The sequence below is a fragment of the Protopterus annectens genome, chromosome 4.part0, assembly GCF_019279795.1.
Source record: "Protopterus annectens isolate FY-2018-M chromosome 4.part0, PAN1.0, whole genome shotgun sequence".
NCBI classification, from domain to species: Eukaryota; Metazoa; Chordata; order Ceratodontiformes; family Protopteridae; genus Protopterus; species Protopterus annectens.
Genome location: NC_056733.1, coordinates 537310086 through 537334484, shown reverse-complemented (window position 1 = coordinate 537334484; position 24399 = coordinate 537310086). Strand labels below are relative to the sequence as shown.

Sequence of the window (24399 nt, the reverse complement as noted above, 5' to 3'; positions counted from 1 at the left end):
ACAATCCACTGAATAATACTGGGATAAAAAGTCACACAGACACAAAATGCAGTACTTTAACCTTTAAACACAGTGGCTTTTTTAGGTTTGTTTCAGAAATGTTGGTACTACTTTCCATCAAAAATCTGCAGAATACACTGGATGGCTTACAATAAGGAAAACTGCAAGTGCTTTCTCTTTTTTTTGTTAGCACCTTCTTTGACTTCAGGTAGCTCATTCAGATTTAAAGTGATTACTATTAAACAAGATTAGCTACTTTTCTTGTTTTACGAGGCTCTGAAGTTCTAGCTAATGTAACATTTCCACACATTTCCAGACACCTCTTACCGAGACATAACTGCTGCTTTTAAATATATGTTCTGCAACAAAAATATGCTTTGTTCTGTCAACATAAAGATCACCTTACTCTGCAACCTAGTGTGACAGTCACAAATTCTACACATGTACACACATATGTGTATACATATAACAATGAAAGATTGTAAGTCCATCCATCCTCAACCTCTTTTCCCATTTTGTACATATAACTGCTCAAAACAAAACATACAGCAATTATAACTATGATTTAATATATTGAAAAGCAATATAATTTGAAAATAAATTATTGCAAATAAAATCAGAAAGGGTACATTGGCAATCAAAAAATAAATAAATAAAAACAAATGCAACCAAACAATAGAAATAAAGCTAAAATCCATACCAAATAAAAAAAAAACTTCTATACACAAAAAGCACATCCTTAATAAGTTAACTATACAACTCCAAAAACACAACTCTTCACAAATCTACAAATAAACTGTTTTTGTGGGTGTTCTGCCCCCCCCCCCACATCCCCATAAGTGAAACATACTAACTTCATGGTTGCACAGCTACAAAGAAAGAAAAATAATGAATTATGTTATATTAAAAATTCTTCAGTTTGACTAAAGTGTAATTTGATCAACTTTATCTACTACAATTTTAAAAATGAAATCTAGGAGTAGCTAATTTAACTATGATGAAAAGAATGATACTCATACAGACGCATATAAACCCGAGCACGTGTGCATACACACACACGCACACACACCTGTTTAACGTTCAAGGGCAATAATTTGTGATCATCAGAAAGGGGAATATGTAACACCTCCAAAACTACAATAAAATGAGTATTTCCCCTACTCCAAAGTACACTGATCTTGAAGCTTAAGCAGCTGAAAAGTACAAATGCCGGTTTACAGAATTTGCTGTTATTCTAGCTGAATTGCTGATTCATTTTTTTAAAGGATAAGTTCACACATTTTGCTAAGAAAGGCAAACTCACAATACGCAGACACATGTATATATATATATATATATATATATATATATATATATATATATATATTATTATTATTATTATTATTATTACTGCTTTTTTACTGTGTTTGTCTGACTGGGTTTAGTCAAAAACGTCTTTCCAGTGGTGTTCCAGGGAGAAAAGCTCCAACATATTACAAACTTTTTTAAACAGACATCCAGTGATATACATGAACAGTGTGGACACCTTTGGGTGCCACAAACCTTGCAAGCTTGCCCCTTCTGCTCAGCATTGAAAGTTGTTGGTTTCCCTATCTTTCTACATCATTCTGCATAAAATTGTTTTTCTACCACTAGGAGGATTTGAAGCAGCATTTTTTCAGTGCAGAAAATATATAGAATATAGACTAGGCTTGCAAGACTGTCTCCTCCATTCAGTATTGAAAGTCGTCAGTTTCCCTATTTTTCTATGTCATTCTGCATAAAATTATTTTTCTTCAACTAGGAGGATTTGCAGCCTGCAAAAAAATAGATTCATAGATTAAGTACTAGGCTAACTGCCCTTGTGGGCCATTTAAGCCTAGCCAATTACCCCATGTGAGAATCAAACCTTGCACCTTGGGTCTGCAAGGTAAACACCTTAACCATTCTGCCATCCTCCCACCTTTTTTTCAAAATGGCAATATATAGACTAACATCTTTGGGTGCCATTAAGAAATTTGCTAAAACCATTTGTACCACTGAGCTTGCAGCAAGCTCTACTGCTAAAAGAAAAAGACACTTCATGTATTAATGTACTTCAGGCTTCTTAAAGCCATTATATCTTGATATGTATATCTTTCTCACCCACGAGCAGCTTGTCCTGGCTTTAATGTATGGCATTCTGACCCATGAGCAACTTTTTAAAACTTTCCCTGCTCCATTACCCTGCTGAGTTACTCAAATTATGTTAGCAAAAAACATTCACACTACTGTTTCAACCTTCCCTTACCTCCACTACATTGATTGTTTTTCTTGGGCTAATACCTCCATCAGTGAGGGGTTCCAACCTGCTCCACTCACTTTCTGTAGCTCGAGCTCACTTAGCTCCCCTACCCTACCCCCCAATTCCCATTTGCTCCTCCTTAGCTAAATTTTTACTTCATATATTCCCCTCCCCTTCCTTACTGCTATTCCCTCCTCTTCCTACTAACTTAATCAATCCCTGCTACCACTTCATTATCTAATAGCATTCACCCAAATGCTATTAGCGTCACCTTACCGCCACAATTATTATTCTCTACTGCTCCTCATTTCATTTACTCTTTTTTCTGTTTTTGTACCATTACAATCTATATTTTTTTATTCTCTTTTCCTCCAGTTGCGATACTCACCTCCTCTGCCTCAGGAAGTCCTTCAAAATCTCACTTGCCTTCAGAATATTTACCCCAAAACGTAATACCCACAAATCTTGTATGATACACATCACCGACTTAATTACTCTTTTCTTAATACTTCCTCTAATTTGCAATTTCAATCTTTCCTTTCTCCATCTCCATAATAAGGGACCACCGTTCCTCGAATCTCCACCAAACCAATTCCATTCTCATTTTTGTTTGTTTCCTCTCTTACCTTTCTCCTTTCTCCTTTACCATTTCCTTTTCATTCAACTACAATCTACCCTCAACTACTCCACAGTCCTCTCTATCTACCATGTTATACTTGTGCATCTTCACATCTTTGCTCTTCATTTTATGCCACCTTACAGCCTACTGGTACTCTCCCAGTTTATTCACACTCACACTACCAGCCACCCTACCTATACTCAGGCTAATCCTCCTTCATACCCACTTCCTCAAATGTATTTAATGTCCAACCTACTCACCTTCTCAAATACAAAACATCTAACCACTCAGTTCAGCTCGACATAACCTAGAATCTTCTTCTTCGTCTTTCGGCTTTTCCCGGTTAGGGGTCACCACAGTGGAACTCCGGTCCGCTAATGATTGGCAGTAGATTTTTATGTGCCGAGTTGCCGGCTCTGACGCACAACCTTCAACAAAGGCACGCTCATTCACGCATGTCTCCACACAGAAGACGCTCTAGCTGAGAATCGAACAGGACAACGTCTTACTGTGAGGCGACAATGCTACTGCAGCACCACTAACTACATTTCTAAATTTTATTAAAAAACTAAGCCCAATCAGTTCTTCTCTAAAATCTTTCTTTGTCGTGACATTTACCTCAAACCCAGCCCCTCAGTCTTACCCATATCACCCTCCTCTGCCCCTAACTCCTGTACAACACCCACAAAACTTCTTCTTACCTCCATCAACATTCGTAGTACTCTAACCAAAGTTACAAACCTACAAGCATGGTTTCTTCAATATTCATCAGATATTACAGTCATTTCCAAAAGATGGCTAAAACCCCAAATAAAAGATTCTAAAATTCTATCCCCTGGCTAGAATATAATTCAGTGTGACAGACTATAAAAAGGGGGAGAGCGTTGCAACTGTACGCAATAACTGTCTAACTTTCTCTCCCCTCAGAACTAACATACCAACCTTCCAAACTGCAGAACTTCTTATCTCTCTTCTCAATGTTAATAAACATAATAAGCTATACATAGCTGCACTCTACATACTACCAGACAATAATGTTAGCTCATAAGAAGAAATTCTTTGTTGAATAACAACAAATGTTACTACTGAAACAATTATCTTTGGTGACCTTAACACTGACTGGATATCTGCCACATCTAACACCCCAGCTGCTAGTTTTAACTTATATGGGTTCAAACAGCTACTCTCTTCACTTACTCAAACCAACAAATCGAATCATAAAACTTCTACCCTGGACTGGACACTTGTCTTTGACCCCAGCAAGTATGCTAACTTAGGGGTATTACCTGATTCCCTTAGTGACCATCGTCCTACATTCGCCAATAATGAAATCATTCAGCAGTTAAAAAATTGACATATAACTACCTGAAATCTTTTTATTTTTTTATCTTGACACTCTTAATAATTTACTAAAATCCTTTATGTGGTCTACATCTAGATGAATCTGTTAACAAATTCAACAATATACTCATGAGAGTAAAAACTACTAAAACACAGTGGCTGAGTCATTCAACTAGAATTTCCATACAAAAATGTGATGGAACATGGAAACAATGGCACAAAGAAAAAAAACTTGAAAGCTTACATCGATACAAAGAGTTGTGTAACATCACCAAGAAGCAAATTTACCTAGGTAAAAAAAATAAAAAATACAAAGACCCAGAAAATAATCACAAAAAAAAAAAAAAACCAAAGAAATTTTGGAGCTTAGTTTAGAAAATTCCTTCATCAACATGGCTCACCTTCCTCACCAAATCCCTGTCCAGGCTTATCCACCCCAGAAACAGCTACCAAATTTAACACTTTCTTCATGAACATCATGGCCTCTCTTACCTCCAGTTCTCCGCAACCATTTACTTAATCAACCACAAAACTTTACTAGCACTGACATCCCTGCCCTTAATCCCCAATCAGGTCTACATTATATGTCCGAAAGTTTTAAACATTGACTCTCATTGATCAACATCATATGAGCGATGTTTAAAACATCGAACATATAATTAAAAAATTTAAAAAAAAAGAAAAACAACTTACCTAAACACTCCTGGCAGGGGGGCAAGCCCCCCTGCACCCCCATACCACCTGCTACTTAAATATTCCAACTCTGAGATCGCACTACATTGAGGTAAAGGGAAAATATTCCCTACGGTGATTTCCGTTTACGCTTGCGACATTTCACATTTCCGACCATTTGGTGTCGCCCAAATGGTATTCGCGGTTTTCAACTTTTGATCGGGTATATAGACCCTCCCCAATCTCTCTCCACATCATTTGTTAGACAACTACTAAAGAAGTTAAAAACATGTTCTCCTTCTACGAATAATGTCCCTGCTGAATAACTTAAGCTCACTACAGATTCTATTGCATACCCAGTCTCAATTCTAATCAGCAGATCTATTCAAGACTCCCCTGCCCTTTGAAAAAAAAATATTTAGGCCTTTGACATAGCCTCACAAGAAACTTCTGACTCAAATATCCTCTCCAGGCCTTCCCAAACCAACTCTTCTATGATTCTCTAACTACCTATCTGAAAGATATGAATCTGGTAAATGTCTCTCTCCTCCCTCTCCTTTCTCCAAGTTAATTAAAACTGGTATTCCTCAAGACTGTATTCTTGGTCCACTGCTCTTTAACATTTTCATCGATAACCTATACACCTCCTCTCAGCAAGCTTGGCTTCTTCACTACAGCTGACTCAATGCCCATCTGACAACCCACTACAACTACAATCCATGACACAAGATGCCTTCAATGCAGCTGAATTATAGCTACATCAAAACAAACATTTACTCAATTCCAAAATAACTAAACTAATACAACTTTACCCAAGTAATGTGCCAATGCTAAAAGTAATTTCTACATTACTTCTCCAAACAATACAGCTACTGAAGTAACTACCCATACCAAACTTCTTGCAGTCACCACAGATGAAAGCCTAAAGTTTGATCTTTGCATACAAAACTATAAAAAAATAAATCATCAAAAGCTAGGTCTGCTTATAGAACCAATAAATTCCTTACTCCTAGTTACCTCTTACCATTTACCCTCTCCTCTTTATGACTCACATATTCTGACTAGCATCCAGATCTATCTTAGATCACAACTGGAGCAATGCTATAATAAGATAGCTAAATTTGCATCTAACCTACCACATAAAGCTCATCACTGCTCTGTATTATGTGCTCTCAACTGGTTAAAACTCCAACATCAACTAGTCTATACACACTTCTTTTAACCCATAAAAATATATATAACCCCCACCTGTCCTTCTATATCATCAGTACTTCATCACTATCTCCCAAACTGTCCTCTGAGCTCTCAAGACAAAAATCTGCTTGAAATCGATAAACCAAACAAAGTATGGGACGAAGTCTATATTTACACTGCTTAACCAAACTACAGGACTTTATGCCAAATTCAATCAGAACTACATCTAGTCTCCATGTGTTTTAAGTCCTCTCTCAATGAGTTTCTCACTAACTCATGGTTATATGCCCATGCACCTCAACTATAAGATCTACATCAACAAATACTTCACATTCACCCTCTGTACTTTTCAGCACGCCATCTCCCAATTCTTAGGGAACACTTACATATTTTATACATATACATACATACATCGTATATAAATATACATACATATATATATGTACATATATATACACACACACATATGCATACATATATGTATACGTAGACATATATATTTTTTAAGTACTAGCATAACAAGACTCTACTTCTAATACTTTTGTATACACTGATTGTCATATTTAACCTTTACTGTATCTTATACATTCCGTTGTCAACTGTATGTTTCTATTTTTTAATTACAGCTATACTTCTGTTTTACTTGATATTATCTAACTTTCTGGAGCTTTTCTTCTCAGGCCTCTGCTGAAAATGGGTACTTATTACCCTGTCAGACTTTCCCGGTAAACAAATGTCTATAAATAAATAAATAAACGTATGCATTAGTAGATGTTAAACACTGAGCACTTGAGGAGGTGTATTAGTATGTTTGTCAATTAGATAACTGAATTTCTGAGCACTAATCACAGAATCTAAGAAACAGAGGTGAGGGAAGGAATTAGATAGGGCAGAAAATGTTAATATTGTAGTTGACAGGTTTAAAGCAGGTTGACAGATAATTATATATCTGGTTATCATAAGGTTTATATTAGAAGTACAGAGGTGGGGAATGAACAGTGTCACAAAACTGTGTATGGTTGGGAGATGCTAGTAAACTATTCAGGCACCGGAGAAGACTGGTTGTGGGGCATAGGATTTTGAACAAAAAGAAATGGTTTGGCAATATTTCAAGCTGAAGATAAATATATATACACACACACATATGTATTACGCATACACATACACACAGACATAAAAATATATGTGTATACAGATATATATATAAATATATTTTTGTATACAAATGTATATGCATATGTATATATACAATGACATAGATGCAGATACGCCAACACAAATACACACACATATATACAATAAATACACACACACCACTTACTGCCTCATTAGCCTTGGTAGTATCACTCTTTGGCCAATTTCTCTAAGTCGCTTAAAACTTATCTTTCTTAAAAAGCACTTGCCGTGTGGGATGATTTCAGCCCTTTATTTTTTTTTTACTTTTATTTAGTTTGTTAACCATACTGGCGTCTTCCTCTATTTTATCAATTTATATCTTTTTTATGCTTGCTTATATATAACTTAGTGGTATAACTGATGTTTTGTTATAAAACACCTTAATAAAATTGAACCACCATGATTTCCCTGGTATACTACTAGCAGCTAAACAGACATTGCCTGACTAACACACCTAGCCAAAATGTGTACGCATCTCTCAAAGGAGGTCACTGTAATCAGAGTTTTGCCCGCCTTTTGCTTGAGTGATGTCAGAACTGATTATATTTAGTCCAGTGTTATAGTGGTTATAGAGGGTTTGGACTACTCTCAACAGAAAAAAGGTCAGTTCAGAACCTGAATTGATTGTTCTGGTTTCAAGCCATTGAATTTTCTCTGAGTTGGCTTCCTGTCAGTTGACACAAACACAAATGCCACTCCTTATTTTGGGTCATACAGGTTGCTTCCTTTTCAGGATGCACAAACTCACACCTCATTTTCCACAAACTTCCTCAGAAATGGTGTCCAAGACAATGCTGATGTTTACATACTCTGCATCTGATACTGCTTCCCTTGTTCACCTCAGTGGTAATCCAGTCAAAGCACTAGCTCAAACTGTGTAGCAGGAATGCTGCATAACATGATGCTGTTGTAATTTAGCAATGGAATTGTCCCATTAGTACTACAGTAAGCTGTTATGAAGGTTTCCACACCTTCTACAGAATATCAGGAAGACTAAAGGGTCTGTAATTACCTGACACGTTTCTACATCCACTGCTGTAAAAGGGAAACACAGTAAAAAAAATCACCAGTCTTAAAGCACCTACACCCATCAGTAAGTAAAGACAATGCCACTCTGACAGTGTTTCACCCAAATGACAGCTCCTGGATTGGCACACAACCTGCAGTACATATTCTGTCTCCACTCTCCAAAAGGAGGTCCTGACATACTCCTTTCTCCATCTGGTCCACACTCAACTAATTCCTGTCATCCATAGCTGGTCTCCCTTAACATGAAGACACCATGCCACATTGCTCTTTTGTAAAAATAAATAAAAGAACTTGATACTGCTGCCTAATGTATGATTTTTCAATCCCTCCCCTTCAATAATGCATTGCCCACCCTTTCTGTAGTCCCCCCCATGACTAATAATGTAATCCTGTGTTCCCAAACATATCTACATTTTTTTTTACCTATCCTATTCTTTGTTGCCTCTTTTGTGGGATCTTTTTGGACTGATTTCTCATCCTGCTTGCAGGCCTTCCACGTTTTGTTGAAATTTCTGTATTTACTCAGGCTAGCTGCCTCCTCTTCCCACAATGCTCCGTTTTCCTACACAGACTACATTCTTCCCTGTCTCCCCTGCTTGATGCAGTTCCAATGGCCTTCAACTGTTCCTGCTTTCTATCACTTTTTTGTTATTATACACATAGCCGGCCTTAGGCATAGGCCAACTAGGTGGCTGCCTAGGGCGCTGCTCTAGCAGGGGCGTTATTCCAGTATTTATTTGGTGTAGGTAGACCAGGATGGGGGCACCAAGTGGTGTGGTGGGGGGTGCTGTGGAGCCCTTTTGCCTAGGGCACCAGTTGACCTAAGTCCGCTCCTAATTTATACATAATTTCTCACTTCCTATCTCCTTTTGTTATTAGGCATCACTGTTTTTCACAGGAGAATAAAATCCCCTGTCCTATAATTTTATTTCTCTGACCTTGTGGAATACTCCACCATTATTCCAAATACGGTAAAGCACACTCTGGTACAATAACTGCTCCCACCTACTCTTGCTCATTTCACGAGACATTGAGGTGGTTAGGAAGAATTATCGGATAGTCCCCTTCCTAGTTGGGATACCCAACTTTAGCTTAAATCCAGCCTCCACCACCACGTCTTCGTTTTCTAGTTCCTTATCCTTCCTAACTCTAGCTATAGAGACTTCTCAAATTCATAAGTAGTTATTAGGTATGAATCCAGGAGACCATTCCAGAAATTAGCCCAATTTCCCATCTCCCCCAGAGCACTGCCTGGTTAAGTGACTTGCTCACAGTCAAACAGTAGGCAAATTAAGGGTGAAGGAATCAAACCCTGGAGAAGAGGAAGCAGCTCTGTTAACAGTTCATACCCCTAATTCTCTGCACTAACCGACAATGTTGGAAAACTGACTCCCAAATGCATGTTTTTGCTCCCCTTTGTTCACCTACTAACTCTTTTTTTGAAATAATTACTCTTTCTTACATTTGTTAGTCTGTATTCTGTAGGTATGTACCTCATACCCACTGTTTTTTCCTCAAACCTCTGCAGTAGCATTTCACACTTTCCTTCCTTTTAATCAGCATCAGTCAATTTCATGGTGCATTTCACCCCATTCAAACATTCCTGGCCAACCACCTCATCATTTTCATTCCTCCTCTCCCTTGTGTACATCCTGAATCCAGGTATCCCCATAATTCAGCCGTATCCACTATCATCCCTTTAAATTAATGCATACAAGCCCCTTTGAAGTAGCAGAAAATGCAAGCTCAGTTATACTTTCCAGCATCACAAACCATCAACATCTACTCACTGTTTGCTCTCTCCTTCTCTTCTTTCAAAGTCATCCTTGCATACCTCATTTACTCTCTGTGGGTACCTCACTTTTTGAGTAAAGAAATACTACTTCCAGTTTGGCATTAAAAAAGACTGTTGTTTAAATATACTTCAAGTCACTTTTGAGGATCGCTTTCCTCACCATACAGAACTGAAGCAGGAAGTTCACAACATATATATACAGCATATGGTACTACTACATATTTCCCTAGTCTAAACATAGCTATATATATACATATATATATATATATATATATATATATATATATACATGTATATATATACATATATATATATATATATATATATATATATATATATATATATATGTATGTACATATGTATATATATATATGGGTCCCCTTCAGATGATCAAAGTTTTAAAACTCCGACTTTCATATGGCCAAGACCATATGATCGAAGTTTTAAAACTTAGAATGTTCTGAACGAAGATCTCTGTACAGAGCGGAACGGGAACTTTTACCTTCTCCTCGTTGTAGTGCAATATCAGAGTTGGTATATTTAAATAGCAGGGGGGCTTGCCCCCCTGCAAAAACCTCCAGGAAAACGTTTTTTGTTTTGGTTTTACCTTTATTTCAGGTGTTCGAAGTTTTGAAACTTCAGTCATTTGAAGGAGGCCCATATACATACATATATATATATATATATATATATATATATATATACACACACACACACAGACATATATATATATATATATATATATATATATATATATATATATATATATATATATATATATATATATATATAAAATATATATATATATATATATATATATATATATATATATATTGTGTAACCTAGCCACTGGGGATGCACAAGCCAGTGCATTTCTTTGTGCCGGTCTCAAGCCCGGATAAATGGGGAGGGTTGAGGGTTGCGTCAGGAAGGGCATCCGGTGTAAAAATTCTGCCACATCACTTATGGCGCAAAAAAATCATATTTCCATACCGGATCGGTCGAGGCCCGGGTTAACAACGACCGCCACCAGTACTGTTAGCCAACAGTGTGCTGGTGGAAATTGGGCTACTGTTGGCCGAAGGAGAAAAGGAGGGAGAAGGCATGCCCGAAGGCAGGAAGAGAGGAGGATGGTTAGGAGTGTAGCAGTGAGGGTAGGAACTTTGAATGTTGGCAGTATGACTGGTATAGGAAGAGAGCTAGCTGATATGATGGAGAGAAGGAAGGTTGATATACTGTGCGTGCAAGAGACCAGATGGAAGGGAAGTAAGGCCAGGTGTTTAGGAAACGGGTTCAAATTGTTCTATCATGGTGTGGATGGCAAGAGAAATGGGGTAGGGGTTATACTAAAGGAACAATATGCCAAGAGTGTTTTAGACGTGAAGAGAGTGTCTGACAGAGGGATGTTTATGAAGCTCGAAATTGATGGTGTAATGATGAATGTTGTTAGTACATATGCTCCACAAGTTGGGTGTGCGATGGAAGAGAAAGAGAAATTTTGGAGTGAGTTGGATGAAGTTGTGGTGAGTGTACCCAAGGGTGAGAGACTAGTGATTGGAGCGGACTTTAATGGGCATGTTGGTGAAGTGAACAGAGATGAGGAAGTGATGGGTAGGTATGGTGTTAAGGAGAGGAATGCAGAAGGTCAGATGATTGTGGATTTTGCGAAAAGGATGGACATGGCTGTGGTGAATATGTATTTTAAGAAGAGGGAGGAGCATAGGGTGATGTACAAGAGTGGAGGAAGATGCACACAGGTGGATTATATCCTATGTAGGAGGGCCAGTCTGAAGGAGACTGGAGACTGTAAAGTGGTGGCAGGGGAAAGTGTAGTTAAGCAGCATAGAATGGTGGTTTGTAGGATGACGTTGGTGATCAAGAAGAGGAGGAGGAGTGTGAAAGCAGTGCCAAGGATTAAATGGTGGAAGGTAAAAAGGGTGATTGTGAAGTGGAGTTTAGGAAAGAGTTAAGACAGGCACTGGGAGGCAGTGGAGAGTTACCGAATAGCTGGGTAACTTCAGCAGAACTAGTAAGGGAGACTGCTAGAAAGGTGCTTGGTGTGACATCTGGACAGAAGAAGGAGGACAAGGAGACCTGGTGGTGGAATGAGGAAGTACAGGAGAGTATACAGAGGAAGAGGCTGGCGAAGAAGAAGTGGGATTGTCAAAGAGATGAAGAAAGTAGACATGAGTATAAGGAGATGAGGCGCATGGCAAAGAGAGAGGTGGCAAAAGCTAAGGATAAGGCGTATGGAGAGTTGTATGAGAGATTGGACACTAAAGAGGGAGAAAAGGACCTGTACCGATTGGCTAGACAGAGGAACAGAGCTGGGAAAGATGTGCAGCAAGTAAGGGTGATAAAGGATAGTGAGGGAAAGGTACTCACAAGAGAGGAGAGTGTGTTGAGTAGATGGAAAGAGTATTTTGAGAGGCTGATGAATGAAGAGAATGAGAGAGAGAGAGAAGGTTGGATGATGTGGGGATGGTGAATCAGGAAGGATGAAGAATGGAAAGGCTGCTGGCCCAGATGACATACCAATGGAAGCATGGAGGTGCTTAGGAGAAATGGCAGTGGAATTTTTAACTAGATTGTTTAATGAAATTTTGGAAAGTCAGAGGATGCCTGAGGAGTGGATAAAAAGTGTTTTGGTACCTATCTTTAAGAATAAGGGTGATGTGCAGAGCTGTAATAACTACAGAGGGACAAAAATTGATCAGTCACAGCTTGAAGTTAAGGAAAGAGTAGTAGAAGCTAGGTTAAGAAGGGAGGTGATGATTAGTGATCAGCAGTATGGTTTCATGCCAGGAAAGAGCACTACAGATGCAATGTTTGCTCTAAGAGTGTTATTGGAGAAATACAGAGAAGGTCAGAAGGAGTTGCATTGTGTCTTTGTAGACTTGGAGAAAGCATATGACAGGGTGCCTAGAGAAGAGTTGTGGTATTGTATGAGGAAGTCGGGAGTGGCAGAGAAGTATGTAAGAGTGGTACAGGATATGTACGAGGGTAGTGTGACAGTGGTGAGGACTGCAGTGGGAGTGACAGATCCGTTTAAGGTGGAGGTGGGATTACATCAAGGATCAGCTCTGAGTCCTTTCTTATTTGCAGTGGTGATGGACAGGTTGACAGATGAGATCAGACAGGAGGCCCCGTGGACTATGATGTTTGCTGATGACATGGTGATCTGTAGTGAGAGTAGGAATCAGATTGAGGAGACTCTGGAGAGGTGGAGATATGCTCTAGAGAGGAGAGGAATGAAGGTATGCAGGGCTAAGACAGAATATATGTGTGTAAATGAGAGGGAGGGTAGAGGAATGGTGAGGATGCAGGGAGTAGAGTTGGTAAAGGTGGACGAGTTTAAGTACTTGGGATCAACAGTTCAGACTAATGGTGAATGTGGAAGAGAGGTGAAGAAGAGAGTACAGGCAGGGTGGAATGGGTGGAGAAGAGTGACAGGAGTGATTTGTGACAGACGGGTACCAGTAAGAGTGAAAGGGAAGGTCTACAAGAGGGTAGTGAGACCAGCTATGTTATATGGGTTGGAGACAGTGGCATTGACAAAAAGGCAGGAGTCAGAGCTGGATGTGGCAGAGTTAAAGATGTTAAGATTTGCACCCGGTGTGACTAGGATGGATAGGATTAGGAATCAGTATATTAGAGGGTCAGCTCATGTTGGATAGTTTGGAGACAAAGCAAGAGAGACGAGATTGCGTTGGTTTAGACATGTGCTGAGGAGGGATGATGGGTACATTGGAAAAAAGATGCTAAGGATGGAGCTGCCAGGTAAGAGGAAAAGAGGAAGGCCTAAGATAAGGTTTATGGACGTGGTGAGAGAGGACATGCAGGCGGTTGGTGTGACAGAGCAAGATGCAGAGGATAGGAAGAAATGGAAAGAGATGATCTGCTGTGGCGACCCCTAATGGGAAAAGCCGAAAGATGATGATGATGATGATATATATATGTTGTGTCTTTCGGTTCATCCCAGTTAGGGGTCGCCACAGCGGAACTCTGGTCCACTAATGTTTGGTAGTGGATTTTTACATGCCGGGTTACCAGCCCTGACGCACAACCTTCAACGAAGGCACACCCATTCACGCAAGCCTCCACACAGAAGACGCTCTAGCTGAGAATCGAACGCGACAACGTCTTGCTGTGAGGCGACAATGCTACCGGAGCACCACTACCGCGGGTATATATATGTATATATGAATATATATATATATATATATATATATATACATATATATATATATATATATATATATATATATATATATATATGTGTATACACCCACACACACACACACACACACACACACACACACACACACACACACACACACACACAATGCATATGTGAATGTATCTATGCACAGGTCACTGCCAGTACTAAGCTACTGTGATGCTTGACCTTTTTGCAGATCTACCACTCCCTGCTATCACATCTTGACTAGTTAGGTTACTGTTCTCACAGGCATAATTACTTGGGGTTTATCCCACCATTTTCTGACCACCTCAAGCAGGAGCTGAATTCTTCCATTTATTGTGAAATGTGGCCCAGTCTCCACTCAAATTAAATTCACCTTTATTCCTTTACTTCATCAAAAAGTACAACTGCTTTTCCATCAGCAGATTTCTTTCCCATGCTCTCATCATCTCTGCCACATTCAACTGATCAGTACACCCATTGTTAATTCCAAATTCCACCTGAGTGACCTTGGTAGCGTAATTCTTCCCTTCCCAGTAAATGAAAAAAAACCTCTATTTTCTAGTCATCATCACCACCACCACCATCATCATCATGGCAAGTTCACTGACTGAACTGCTAAATTCTAACACTTCTTTTAAGAACTATATACAATGCAATGGGAGCTCATAACTATAAAGATACTAATATTCCAAAATCTTCCAATTGCTATTTCTCAGTAAAAAAACTACCATCACCAGAAAGCTACCATCACAAGAATCATTACAAACAACAGCAACAGGTGCCATTACTTCTCTGCAACTACTTTATGCCTGAGTTTACCTTTTCATCACACTGCTGTCTTCTGAACTCTCCAGATGATTCCCTGTCCCACTGCTCCTTCTGAATCCTCTGAAAGGCACATGCTCTTCTAACATATCATCCCAAACAGAGGAAAAAAAATGTTCCTCTGTTTAGGGCAAACTTCAGAACTACAGCATCTCACATATTTGACTCTGCCAGCCGCATCCTCATTCCCATATACCAGCCTTTTCTTCCTACCATTCTGCAGTGATCTGTTCCACATGACTTATGTTCAGTTCTGTTCTCATATAACCAACGGACAAGTGATTTAATCATTTATTTTGTTTGCGAAAGGAAAGAGGTACACTCAAGCAGAAATATGTTCCATGCAAATCACACAGGGGAAAACAGAAAGCTCTTTAAAAAAAGTACGCAATATATAAAGCAAGTCAGAAATCATTATAATAACAAACCAGAAACATACAAATCAAGCGTTCCAGCTCTTACAAATGGTTTTATATCATTATTTTTGTTTAAATTGTATACAAAGTTAAAGATAAATGTGCTGTGTTACAAATGTTCAATGTGAAGAATATATGAAAAATCGTTTTCCATAATCACCCATCCACCACGTTATAAAAAAGAGATATGCTGCTATCAGAAATTAATCCTTTTGAAAACATCTATTTTAAGGTGATGCTGCATGTAAAACGTCCTAGTTCATGATATAATCAAGAGCAAAAGTTTTAATCATGGAATGGAATACAGACACATTGATATGAAACTACTCATCTCTCAATTTTTCCCAGATTATGGAGGTATCCTTCATTCTACTCTTTAAAAAACTAAAGTATCTTGCCTTCATGGGAGCTGTACTGTCAACTTCTATTTCCATATTAAATGCTGAATCAAGGTGCTGTTCTCTAATTGTACATTTTGATGTTTCAAGGTAAGTTGCACTCTTGTCACAGCTGTTGAGCTGGATACCTATCCTGCTGTGCGTTTCCATCCCTTGCTTTACTGACAAATGTTAAAAGAAGCAGAAGTGAGCCACATGGCATGTAAATTACACCCGGGTCAACATTAGCTCCTACTAGGTGATTGTGTTTCATTAATTAAAACCATAAAAGGCACAGTTCTTGCAGGAACAGGACTACTGGCTGCTTAAGGAATCTGAGAAATCTTATAAAATGCTACGTTTCAAAGTCAGAAACAAATTCAACCATTGGTTCACCACCAGCCCTAAGGCAGCAAGCAAGGTTTCTTTTTATGTATGCTACCTGCCCTGAAGAAATTCAGGTGTCAGCTGCACTTAAAAGGAACTCTACAGCACTCCCTATTCACCAGACGTAATGACTACTACACAAATCAAGTACAAAAAATTGTGTTACATTTACCTAAAACCAGAAAAAAACACACCACTGCAAAAAAATGCATTTACAAATGAAGTATGGTTTGTTCACATAGAAATATATTGATTACATCACTGATCTATCACATTAACAGTCTGAGATACTGTTGCTTATTTATGTATTTATTTATTTATATTTGTCTTCCGGATAAAAGCACTGACCACAATGAACCTTTTTTCAGACTCAGCCCAGGAAAGTACATATAATTCTGCATGGCAAGGAAGAGCATCACCTTCACTTCTAACCCAGGAAATCATAAAATGCTCTGTTTTATTTTCATTTTCGGGAAGGGGGGGGGTCTAAAAGAAACAGTGAAAAAAAAAATCCACACGATAGATGAAGCATTATTACACCTGATGAAACAATATCCCAATCTTTTCCAGACGCATACTCAAAATTTCCCAAATTGCTTTTTATATTATCCATTTTGTGCAAGAAAGTGATTTTAAAGACATCTCCTAGCAAACCCGTGCGGGTAACACTTTTTCCATTCGCGTGCAGTGTATTTTTACATTCTGTCCCACTTCCATTCCAAAGGATTTCAAATTTATTTGGTACTATTTCTGCATGGTTTATCTGTAAAGTTGAATCGTAAATGAATCTTGTTAAACATAATAATAATAAATCATAATTAAAGAATAGGCCAATCTATCTCTTCCATATCTTTTGCCAATTCTTGAAGAAGACTTTTTCAAAACCTCATCAGTTTTGAGAAAAAAAAAACAATCCCTTTTTACAAGTTAATAAATCCAGCCACTTTAAAACTCAGTCTGCTTTCTCAGATTCTTCTCATAACCCCCACCCCCAGTTTCCTTCCCATCTCACCCTATATGCAAGCCTTTTTCTGCTCCAGCTAATTAGCCCTGCTTCTATGCAGCCTCACCACACTTCTTCTTCTCCATCCTAAAAAGGCTCCCGAGCACAGCCAAACATGGACTGGATGGTCTGTATTCACATTTCCTTAAATCCCATGGCTGTCTCCTTTTCCCCAATATCATGCTACTCTCTAGACCTGTGGAATTAGGACATCACCTAATTTGTCTCACTTTTCTTCTACCTCCTATATCCAAGTCACTTGAACCTGCTTAGATCAACTCACTGCTTCCTTAAATGAAAACAGACTAAACAAAACACATCTCCACAGTCCTGATACCTCCAATGAATGAAACTTACAATTACAGAGTTCTCACAGAAACTTTCTAGAACCCACCAACTATATCACTAAAGCTTCTGACATTTCATATCGTCTCAACCTGGTGGATATTTCTAGCCTTGGACTCCAAGCAAATAGTTTTAGTTTGTTTTCCAATTATATTCATAAAGGATACCAAATGACAAATCCTACAAAACACTAATTATCTGATAATCAAATAAATGGACTGGTTTGTGTAGCTCTTCAGAAATTACCAGTACACAAACTGCAAAAATTTACAGGCAGTTAAATGGTTCAAACAACAATGACAGTACTCATCACAAGTTTGCCAACTTCCAACACACAGTTTAAACATAAAGATTTAAATGCATTAAGTGTCATTGTATATCATTTTATATAAAGCAACTCTCAAATGAGAAGGGAATACAGACCAGAAATCAACAACAGGATAAGACAAGACTGCCCCATGCATGTCCTCCCTGTGTTCGTGTGGGTTTCCTCCGGGTGCTCTGTTTTCCTCCAACATTACAAAGACATGCATCTGGAGCATTTCTCCCTGGGCCTCCTCTGAAAATTGGCTCGTTCCAAGTCAGACTTTCCCAGTTAACAAATGATAAATAAATAAAATAAATAATTTATTACAGAAGTTTATGCTTTCATTCTATAGTTTTCATTTAGGGTACAGTTGATTACTTGTACATTCTGACTAAAGTGCTTAGAATTCAAGCATTTTGATAAAATTTCTAATTTGGCTCAGCTTAGATTTATCTCCCTGCCTCTTTTTACCAAAGCATTTAAAATTTTGATCCTATGAAAAATCCACAATAGCACAGAAACAGAATCTGGAAGATAGGTAGAGCACAGAATTACCCAGAAAGATATAAAAAAGCACACCAACATGGGAATCGCTGGGTAGGTATGCAAGCTATAGAACTAAAAATCATGGGCAAGCCTTTCTGTCCAATGTTGCAGAAGGAACAATAGGCACTCACTGTAAACAAACTCCCGCATAGTGAATAGGTAGCCCTGACTGCTTTCCCTCCCATTAAGGACATAAAACACAATGAGTTTCTGGAGATTCACAGATCTATTAATGTTCAGCACCAGTCACAGATGAAACAGCAACTGAGCCCAGAATCCCAGGAAACCTGGCACTTCTTCTTCTTTCGGCTTTTCCCGGTTAGGGGTCGCCACAGCAGATCACCTGTCTGCTCATGATTGGCAGTAGAGTTTTACAGTGTTGAGTTGCCAACCCGGCGCCCAACCTTCCACAGAAGGCACACACATACACGCACACTCTCATACCTAGGGCCAATTTAGAGTGTTCAGTCCTGTCAGATGAAAAACGGAGTAACTGGGGACGTAGCTACTTCTTGGTTTAGAGAAAGCAACTTAATTTAAGCTTCATTAAAAGCTGATAAAGAAACTCATTAGTGTACTTAAAAGACAACAATTCACCTTAAGTAAACAAAGTCATAAAAAGACTGCAGTCTAGCAGTCAGCACAGAGAATATAGGATATGAGCTGTTAATGAGCTGCCTCCTGCAGACCACAGGTAAACTCTGTTAGCAGTCACTTGCCTTCTGCGCGACTCTGAGCAAGTCGCTTATTGACAGTACTTTCAGGCAAGTGAGAAACTGGAATAGGCTCCTCAATGGCCTCATTGACTGCATGCCAAGTAACTTGCTATGAATTGTTAAATAACTATGAAGGTAAAACAGTGATTACCCAAGTGATGTCACTATAAATGAATGGACTGAATAAACAAGCAGACACATTCTGGAGAACAAAAGAGAGAAAAAAGTAATCTCCTAATGATACGACTTGCATTGTGGGAAATAGAAAATACATATCAATTAAAAAACATCATATCAGTATGGTTGCCCTTTGAATACATTCTGAGAAAGAATACAAAACAAAAACTACTTAAAGTGCTAAAGGTCCCATGACAGCTACTGTTGCACCAGGGTTATTAATCAATCCTAGATTGCATCTGATTCCGTCAAGGCTTCATCCTCCTGTATACAGAGCCAGCTGTGTCCAAATGGGGTTTTGCCAGAGGCTCCAGTATCCTCTCACATCCCAAAGACATGTAGAAAGGTGAACTAGTGATGTTTAAATTGCAGCTAAGGTGAATGTGCACCCTATGATAGGCTTGCAGTCTATCCGATACTGGGCCCTAGTATATGTCTGTTGTTTACAGGAGTAGGTTACTGTTCCAGTTGAAAACCAGATAGTAGGATGTGCAACACTGACCCCTTTAAACAGTTAAAACAATTACTAAAGATATATCACACAGAAGGTTACAAAAATGTTCAGTTTTGTAATGCACTACACAGCTTGCTTAAGTCATTATTTAATAAGTATTGCATGTCTGTGGGAGAGGGATTTTGTCCCACCCTGATTTACAGAACAGGAAAGGGTTAAGTGTAGTGCTCACCCCTTTACAATCCTGTAGTAAGAATCCATACCTTTCAAAGTAATAAAAAAAAGCAATACAGTCACACTTCTGATGAGATCTACCTATAGTTTTTGTTACTTGCCTAGAATATCTAATGTATCCTCCTAAATGCTGTCAGGGTTAAAGAGAACATGGTGGATTAGCAAACCTTCAGATTACTTGTTATGATTCACTTCTCATGAGTACAGTACATTTCAGCTTACAAATGACAAAAAATACACACTGTCCCGTCAACAGCACCATTCCTAAGGTTTCTTTTCACTACATGAACCCAGGCAGTGCCTGCAAATGGTCTACACTGATCAGTCTAGTACTCTGGTAAACAAACTAAAATAAATAAATACATACATTTAATTCACAGTTACAAATAAACAGTAGACTGAAGAACAAGTTACAAACACGTGCAATGCTGTCAGTCAAAGTAAATTTTGCACAACATGCCCATTTCAGACCATGACAGGTGAAGCACTACAGTGAATAATCATTTTGGTACCACTTGATATCCCAAAACCAACTGCATCATTTTGACAATTTTGTAACACCACTCTCACATGCATCTTTTTTCCTGCAAAGGTTATGAATAAAAAAGGTGCTACCTCACCTACCAAGTCAATACATGAAACATAAACTGTAATAAAAGTTATGCAACAAATGTGTTTTTCTCTCTATATATCTCTTTTGACAATGCAAAGCAAACATCATTCAACTTTTTCCTAACTTCATTAATAATTTATTCACAGATGATTCACAGTGCTGTACTAAAATCACTCATATCAAATATCTGAACTATGCTGTCCACTCAGTCCAAAGGTATGATGAACTGCAAATTCAAAATATCAGCTAAATACATTTTTGTGACAGTGTATATAAGAAGCACTGACCTGCCACTACTCACCCCTACGTCTTACAATGACAACAGGTGCATGAGGAAGGAGGGAGTTAAACAACTTTTTGGCAAGGACTGCAGCTTAAACAATGGTAACCAGGCAATTAAATCATTCCTGCTTCACAAATGTTTTCTTGACTTATATACAATTTCAGAAAAAATGTGCATCAATCAATATATCCCAACCACTGATCTTTTTGTAGGTATTTTTCTGGAAATAATATTCTCTTACACAACCCAATAATTAAATACTTCCTAGAGGTATAACAGTTGTCATTGCAGTTCATAATGAAAAACCTGCTACCACTAACAGTATCAAAAATCACTACCTGGTTTCATGATGGGGGAAAAACAAAGGAAGAGGGTAGATACTAAATTGCCTAATCACAAATAAACACACAACATAAAGGTTAATGGTCTAACAAAAGTGTATGTGTTTAAAATACTGCAGCTTTGCAAACACAGGAGTCCTTCATCTGGAGCAGACAGCTTATATCAAACAATTTCAACAGTTAAGTCTAAAATGTAAAATAAAACATTCCCAAAATATAAAAAAATGGCATAAACTCAGACTTTGGTCAGAGACTACTACACTGCAAACCGAGTTTATAAAAACAGCTTTACAAAACTGTACATGCTATATATAAAGACACACAACAGTTACAAGAAGGTGTAGAGTTACATATACATATAGGTACTGTAGGTTACCAGTGTCTGTAGAGACAGGTGTGGTGTAGGAAAGTGTGTGCATGCTAGTGAGTTAGTACAGCAAATGTACACGTTATGCCCCTGTGCAAATGGGGGCACGCGTGTGTTTATGTGCAGATGTTGGTGCATGCATAAGGACTGGGTAGTATGTGCGTCTGAACTTACTGTTTAATGGGGAAGTGTGACTGTGTAAACAGTGGTGTGCTACACCTCATTTACACACACACACACACACACACACACACACACACACACACACACATGGAAAACATCAGCTCTTTTAATGCACCGCACTGCCAGGAGCTGGGAGTTCGCTAGACCAAGAGAGAAACTTGCAGGGGCGTGTAAACTGACTGGGAAGCTTACCTTTGATGTTAGATTTAGAATTACTTTGAAACATGTCTAGACAAACCGGATTTAGACAATAAAAGTGGAGAACAGAGAGCTTAGAAATCCCATAAAAACGATCCGTTTCTCTGCAGTTTTAAACACTCATTGTTATGTTATTAAAAGTAAAATGGCAAATTAAACTCCATGCGCTTTACATACAAAATGAGTTTTGTTCTCTCTAAAGAGCCCACGATAACAATACCTTGACAAATACAAACAGAAGAAATGTGATCAGCAGAAAGTAAAAGGCCAGCTAGTGAACCACGGGTTATTGCAGACATGCACTGTAAAATGTCAGTAATGGTGTAACACTTCTCTCATACCAAATTACGTTCAAGGTACCACAGCACGCTGTCCAGTGTCCAGCATATATGATTCCATTGAGGAAGTTCTTCTATCAACTATGCCACAAATTAAACAATTGATGAAACCGTGCAGCTATGGGATCCCATGTGAACTAATAAATGTTTTGTATAACCTCACTTATACAAAGTGCACTCACACCCACGTTACTAACAGTGCACACCGTGCTTCACTTATAAGCCATGTACTGGGGGTCTACACACTTTACAAACGCTGTGTATGCTACGAAAGTGACGCCAACTACGTTTTAGTTAGGAAATGGCTCCAAGCTCTCATCAACCAACTGGTGCACAGATGGCATCGGCTCCTGTGCGGCTCTAGCACGCATGAATGGCCATTATTATAACATCAAAGGCACAATGGTGTACGCAGCATGTTCAGCAAAACAAGAACTTGTTGTGATATTTGAACTCGGTAACTGGGATTGTATGGACTGGTGTTTGTGTTATTATGAACGGAAAGACAAAATGCAGACTCGGAGCCATCTTGTGACAACAGGAAAGACCCCCTCCCCACTACACACACACCTCAGTGTCTTCACCCCCACCCCAGACCATACCTGTACAATCTCCCCCTCGGCGCTGATGACTGCTCCAGCTCTGGAGAATCGACCCTGCAGCCCTGTGGTGTACGTCGTGTAATCCCCATTGGAACTTGATTCAAACAGTACCACTTCAACAAACGCAGTATCCTTGGCCCAGGCAGATCGGAACAGACAGCAGGCAGTCAGTACCACCAAAAGTACTGGTACCGAGTCCGGCGATTCCGCCACACCGGCCTCCCGTCCCCTGCGCAAATCGGTCATCTCGCAGGTTGCAGGATCGCCCAGCGAGACATCGTTTCTACCTTCGGAGGAAGCCGCTTCGGGAGGGATCCCAATCCTCCTCCTTTTTACCGGGCTGGGAGTAGTAGTAATCTGGAAGATTGCGAATTGGAAAATAAGCAGTAAGTAGCTAGTACTAGAGGTGGCCCACAGTCGGGTTGCAACAGCCCGGAAGAGGACAACGGGCTGGTGGGGCTCCCCAGTGCCCCAATCACTTCCCCATCGTTGCACCAACGTGGACCCTGCACCCAGCAGCAGCTTGGCCCTGGATTGCCTGGCTCAATAGATTGCTCTTGGCAGGTCTGACCGACCTTCTCCCTTGTAGCTAGTCTCCTTTTTTCTCCTCTGGCTTGCAAGTAAGCTTCCCAGTCAAGGTTAGAAGTCCCTGAAGGTTCGTAATGTCTCATAAGTAGCTCCGTGCGCAGCGCTTGCTTCCTATGTACCTTCGCATGGCATGTCTCCACAGAGTCCCTAACTCGCACATGAGACTGCTGTAGTGCACGCCTGCTGCAACTCCCAATCCCAGCAACGGTTCGGAGAGCTTCCCTTTCGGGACTGCTGTACTTCTTACCACCAGTACTCTGTCTCAGTACTCCCCGCCTTCTCACCAGTACTGTGCCTCTGCACACCCCCCTCCCTCACTGGTTTTCCACTCTCTTTCCAACATGACAAAGCGGCATTGCTTTGATCTTACGCACGTGATTTTTTTAACTCCAAGGGTTATTCCCACCCACAGAATCATCTCTGACCCTTCACTTTCCACTCCCAGGGGAAAGAGGCATCGGCAACAAGTCTGCTGCATGGTTTTAAAGTAGCAGGAACGCTTGAGTCACCCAGACGAGCCCCAGGCGCACCGCCACATCCAGCTCAGCGTGCAGCTGCAGTCGTTGCAGGCGCCGCTAACCCAGAAGCTGCACATCTGCACCCGGACTTGAGGATAGAATAATATAGCCCTAGAAGTGCAGTTACAATGTGTTAAGAATAGATTATTAACCATCTCCAAACGGGGCTTGAGTAGAGCCACGTGTATCTAGGATCATACTCTTTGAGCTGCAAAATAATCTAAGCTTTTGTTTTAAATTGTTCTTGATCCGAGTTGCTTATGTAATAGTTTTTTTCTATTTCCT

At 39.4% G+C, this 24399-nt stretch overlaps 1 protein-coding gene across 2 annotated transcripts in view; it reads right to left on the bottom strand.

The window, feature by feature from the left end:
• ZNRF3 (zinc and ring finger 3) overlaps nucleotides 1-24012 on the bottom strand; it is a 931882-nt gene extending 907870 nt beyond the window's left edge. For both annotated transcript variants that reach the window (XM_044068463.1, XM_044068465.1), the window contains exon 1: nucleotides 23009-24012. In XM_044068463.1, the coding sequence (XP_043924398.1) occupies nucleotides 23009-23254 (246 nt within the window). In that variant the 5' untranslated portion in view covers nucleotides 23255-24012. The remainder of the gene's footprint in view (nucleotides 1-23008) is intronic.
• Nucleotides 24013-24399: the final 387 nt, after the last annotated feature.